General features: G+C 50.5%; 1 protein-coding gene across 1 annotated transcript; it reads left to right on the top strand.

The window, feature by feature from the left end:
- The first annotated feature begins 221 nt into the window (after window positions 1-221).
- LOC129715506 (tetratricopeptide repeat protein 9C-like) lies at window positions 222-4,104 on the top strand. Its single transcript, XM_055665378.1, has 2 exons — window positions 222-313; window positions 3,570-4,104. Exons 1-2 carry the CDS (start codon window positions 302-304, stop codon window positions 3,981-3,983), a joined length of 426 nt encoding a protein of 141 aa, XP_055521353.1. The 5' UTR covers window positions 222-301; the 3' UTR covers window positions 3,984-4,104.
- Window positions 4,105-5,206: the final 1,102 nt, after the last annotated feature.

The following is a 5,206-nucleotide window of genomic DNA, read 5'->3' as shown; positions in this document are numbered from 1 at the left end:
CCTCGTCACGTGAAGGGGAGGGGGGGCGGTGCACCGCCAGCTCGGCTTCAGCGACCCGCCCCCGTCACGTGGAGGGGATAGCACCGGCAGCTCGGCGTCAGCGACCCGCCCTGATCACGTGAAGGGGGGGGGGGGCGGAGCACCGCCAGCTCGGCTTCAACGACCCGCCCTCGTCACGTGAAGGGGGGGGGGGTTGGCGCCGCGCCTCCTCCTCCAGCTCGGCTTCAGCGACCCGTCCCCGCAGCTTCCGCTTCCGGGAGGCGGGCTGGCGGGCGGGGAGTGCGTGCGCGCGTGCAGAGCCATGGCAACGCAGGTGAGCGGCCCGGGGTGGGGGAGGGAAGGGGCTAGTAGCGCGGCGAAGGGCCGAGCGGCCTCTCCCTGGGCTCTAAAGGACGATATTGTGCAATTAAACCAACCAGGAGCCCTAAAATAACCCAGGGGGGGGGGGTATCAGAGGTTTAAATGTTACAGGTTGTGTCTCTGGAGAGAAGGCGGGATAGTACAGACACTGTGGGCCGAAGGGCCTGTTTCCCCCCCCCCCCCCCCAGCTCCACTCTTCTATACAGTGGCTTAACATAGCATCATGTTCAAGCATGGTTATTGTGGGCCGAACGGCCTCTCCCCCCCAGCTCCACTGCCCTACAGAGTAGCTTAACATAGCATCATGTTCAAGCACGGATATTGTGGGCCGAACGGCCTCTCCCCCCCAGCTCCACTGCCCTACAGAGTAGCTTAACATAGCATCATGTTCAAGCACGGATATTGTGGGCCGAACGGCCTCTCCCCCCCAGCTCCACTCTTCTATACAGTGGCTTAACATAGTATCATGTTCAAGCACGGATATTGTGGGCCGAACGGCCTGTCCCCCTGCTGTGCTGTTCTACGGTTGGTGAAGGCAGGGATCATAGAAACATAGGCAATAGGTGCAGAAGTAGAGGCCATTCGGCCCTTCGAGCCTGCACCGCCATTCAATATGATCATGGCTGATCATCCAACTCAGTATCCCATCCCTGCCTTCTCTCCATACCCCCTGATCCCTTAGCCACAAGGGCCACATCTAACTCCCTCTTAAATATAGCCAATGAACTGGCCTCAACTACCTTCTGTGGCAGAGAGTTCCACAGATTCACCACTCTCTGTGTGAAAAAAGTCCTTCTCATCTCGGCTTTAAAAGGATTTCCCCCTTATCCTTAAGCTGTGACCCCTTGTCCTGGACTTCCCCAACATCGGGAACAATCTTCCTGCATCTAGCCTGTCCAACCCCTTAAGAATTTTGTAAGTTTCTATAAGATCCCCCCTCAATCTCCTAAATTCTAGCGAGTACAAGCCGAGTCTATCCAGTCTTTCTTCGTATGAAAGTCCTGACATCCCCGGAATCAGTCTGGTGAATCTTCTCTGTACGCAATACTCTATGGCAATAATGTCCTTCCTCAGATTTGGAGACCAAAACTGTACGCAATACTCCAGGTGTGGTCTCACCAAGACCCTGTACAACTGCAGTAGAACCTCCCTGCTCCTATACTCAAATCCTTTTGCTATCTCAATGGGGTTAGGTTAGGTAAGTGTGTATATACGTATATCATGGTATATGGACACACTGATCTGTTTTGTAGTCAATGCCTACTATGTTCTGTTGTGCTGAAGCAAAGCTCTCTTGTATCTTGAATCTCGAAAACACCCACTGATCACAGAGAAAACGTGCAAACTCCGTACAGGCGGCACTGGCAGACAGGATGGATCCCGGGCCTCTGGCGCCTTTAAGACCGAGATGAGAAAATCATTTTTCACAAAGAGAGTGGTGAATCTCTGGAACTCTCTGCCACAGAAGGTAGTTGAGGCCACAGTTCATTGGCTATATTTAAGAGGGAGTTAGATGTGGCCCTTGTGGCTAAAGGGATCAGGGGGATATGGAGAGAAGGCAGGGATGGGATACTGAGTTGGATGATCAGTCATGATCATATTGAATGGCAGTGCAGGCCCGAATGGCCTACTCCTGCACCTATTTTCTATGTATCTATGAGATAATAATCTGCCCCCTTGTTTTTGCCGCCAGAGTGGATAACCTGACATTATTCTATATTATACTGCATCTGCCCACTCACTCAACCAGTCCAGGTCACCCTGCAACCTCCTAACATCCTCTTCACAGTTCACCCAGCCACCCAGCTTTGTGTCATCTGTAAACTTGCTAGTGTTGCTCCTAATTCCCTCTTCCAAATCATTAATATATACGCCAAGCAGTTGCGGCCCCAACACCGAGCCTTGCGGCAGTCCACTCGCCACTGCCTGCCATTCTGAAAAGGACCCGTTCACTCCTACTCTTTGCTTCCGGTCTGCCAACCAATTTGCTATCCATGTCAACACCCTACCGCCAATGCCATGTGCCCTGATTTATGTCTCTAACAGTCTCCTGATGAAGCCGAATTTTAGTTAAAAATATAAGAAGATATTAAATTGGTTTCTGGGCTAGCTTACAGCTTATATTTAGTCTCAAGTTAGGCTTGTCTCAGGTTGCAGTGTGTGGGATAATAAATCCTATAACATTGTCTCCCAAGTGACAGGCAGAGAGGAGAAGCTAGAGATATCTTTGATGCCATAAACCAAGTGACCAATGTTTGTGGGGGAGGAGGCGATAGAGGAAGAGAGACATAGTTGGTCACATCTTTGAAGCAAGAGGCAATAGAGCAGATGGCCTATGTTTATGAGGGACCAAGTGACAAAGAAGAACCAGGGAAGTGGAGATAAAATGACCTAAAGCAAATGGCCAATGTTTTTAGTATATCTTGTACCATGTAAACAAAAGGCCTTTGATGTGATGCAATCTGTGGAAACCTTTTCCTGTACCTCTGACCATGACTAATGCCTGTGGAATGTGCTAAGGGGACAAAAAAACCCTATTTAAGGCAATGTAATTCTGTTGTTCAGAGAAGGTGGCTGAACACAGTTAAGTGTCTACATTGGTCACTTAACTGGAATTCTCCCTCCCTTCCATCGGCCGATGTTAAGTAAAGTTTTAGAAACATAGAAACATAGAAATTAGGTGCAGGAGTAGGCCATTCGGCCCTTCGAGCCTGCACCGCCATTCAATATGATCATGGCTGATCATCCAACTCAGTATCCCGTACCTGCCTTCTCTCCATACCCCCTGATCCCCTTAGCCACAAGGGCCACATCTAACTCCCTCTTAAATATAGCCAATGAACTGGCCTCGACTACCCTCTGTGGCAGAGAGTTCCAGAGATTCACCACTCTCTGCGTGAAAAAAGTTCTTCTCATCTCGGTTTTAAAGGATTTCCCCCTTATCCTTAAGCTGTGACTCCTTGTCCTGGACTTCCCTAACATCGGGAACAATCTTCCTGCAATCTAACTACCCTCTGCGGCAGAGAGTTCCAGAGATTCACCACTCTGTGATTTCAGGATAAAGGATTTCCCCTTTATCCTTAAGTTTTGAACTGGTCTACCAAACAGTTTGTGTGGTGTCTGTTTATTAAGAAGCAAACCTGGTTTAGTAGTTTTAAAAGTAACTTTTTCACTCCCCTCTCTCCCTCCATCCCCCCCCCCCCCCCCAGCCAGAGGGCGAATTTGAGAGCCGGATGCAACAGGCCATTCGCTACAAGGCGGAGGGCAACCAGCACTACAAAGAGAAGAGGGTACGTGAGGCCATCAGTCGCTACCACTGGGCCCTCATGCACTTGCGGGGCCTGGATCCCAGCGAGCCCGCCCCCCTGCAGGCCTTTGGAGGCGAGAAGGAGAAGCTGAGCTCCGAGCAGGTGGAGCTGCTCCACAGCGTGGAATGCGACTGTTACAACAACTTGGCTGGTAAGTGGAGATCACCTTTAACGGCCGTGCTAGCCCGATCACGGTGGGCTGAACGGCCAGCCCACAAGGTCAAAGAGTGTCGGAAGGAACCCTGGTTCAAACCGGAGTCAGACACAAAAAGCTGGAGTGACTCACCAGGACATACAACAGACAATAGACAATAGGTGCAGGAGTAGAGGCCATTCAGCCCTTCGAGCCAGCACCGCCATTCAATGCGATCACGGCTGATCATCCCCAATCAGTACCCCGTTCCTGCCTTCTCCCCCATATATGTCCTGACTCCGCAAACTTTAAGTGCCCTATCTAGCTCTCTCTTAACATAGAAACATAGACAATAGGTGCAGGAGTAGAGGCCATTCGGCCCTTCGAGCCTGCACCGCCATTCAATATGATCATGGCTGATCATCCAACTCAGTATCCCATACTTGCCTTCTCTCCATACCCCCTGATCCCCTTAGCCACAAGGGCCACATCTAACTCCCTCTTAAATATAGCTCTTGTAAGCATCCAGCAAAACCGGCCTCCACCGCCCTCTGAGGCCGAGAATTCCACAAGACAGCGTCTCTGGGGAGAAGGAACGGGTGGCGTTTCGGGTCGAGACCCTCCTTCAGACTGAGAGTCGGAAGAGAGGGAGACGTAGAGATATGGAAGGGCGAGGTGTGAAAAGGGCAGATCAAAGTAGCGCTTCGCCCTTGTTAAAAGGGTCTGGATCCGAAACGTCAACCCCCCCCCCCCCCTTCCCCTCCCCCCATTCCTTCTCTCCAGCGATGCTGCCTGTCCCGCTGAGTTATTCCAGCTGACGAGGACAATGATGTCGGTTTTGGCCGGCACACGGTGGCCCTGCGGGTAGAACCGCTGCCTCACAGCGCCAGAGACCCCGGTGTTCGATCCTGTGCTCCGGTTTCCTCCCACATCCCAAAGACATTGGGCGGCAAAGTCAAGTCAAGTCAAGTCACGAGCGTTTTTTTTTTTTTTTTTTTTTAAATATTAATCAAAAAATTTATTAAATTATTAAAAAATAATATTTACACTACAATACAACAAGCCAGCACATACCACCACAATACAATACAAACATGCATCCTATACAACTATGTTACAAGCCTTATTGCGGATACATTCAGCACCGTGCAGTCCCGGAGCCCGTAGACAGGGTGTATTCCCTTTCTAACCCCACCCGATCACAGACGTATCCCCGGAAAAGGGGCATGCAGCCGGCATCAAGAGAGTTTATTGTCATGTCCCCCAGATACGACAATGAAATTCTTGCTTTGCTTCAGCACAACAGAACATAGTAGGCATTGACTACAGAACAGAGCAGTGTGTCCATATACCATTGTATAAATATATACACACACACATTAATAAATGTTGCGGTTTGCGGTGA

The sequence above is a fragment of the Leucoraja erinacea genome, unplaced genomic scaffold (assembly GCF_028641065.1).
Source record: "Leucoraja erinacea ecotype New England unplaced genomic scaffold, Leri_hhj_1 Leri_120S, whole genome shotgun sequence".
Lineage (NCBI taxonomy): Eukaryota > Metazoa > Chordata > Chondrichthyes > Rajiformes > Rajidae > Leucoraja > Leucoraja erinaceus.
This window is presented reverse-complemented; position numbering and strand designations above follow the sequence as displayed.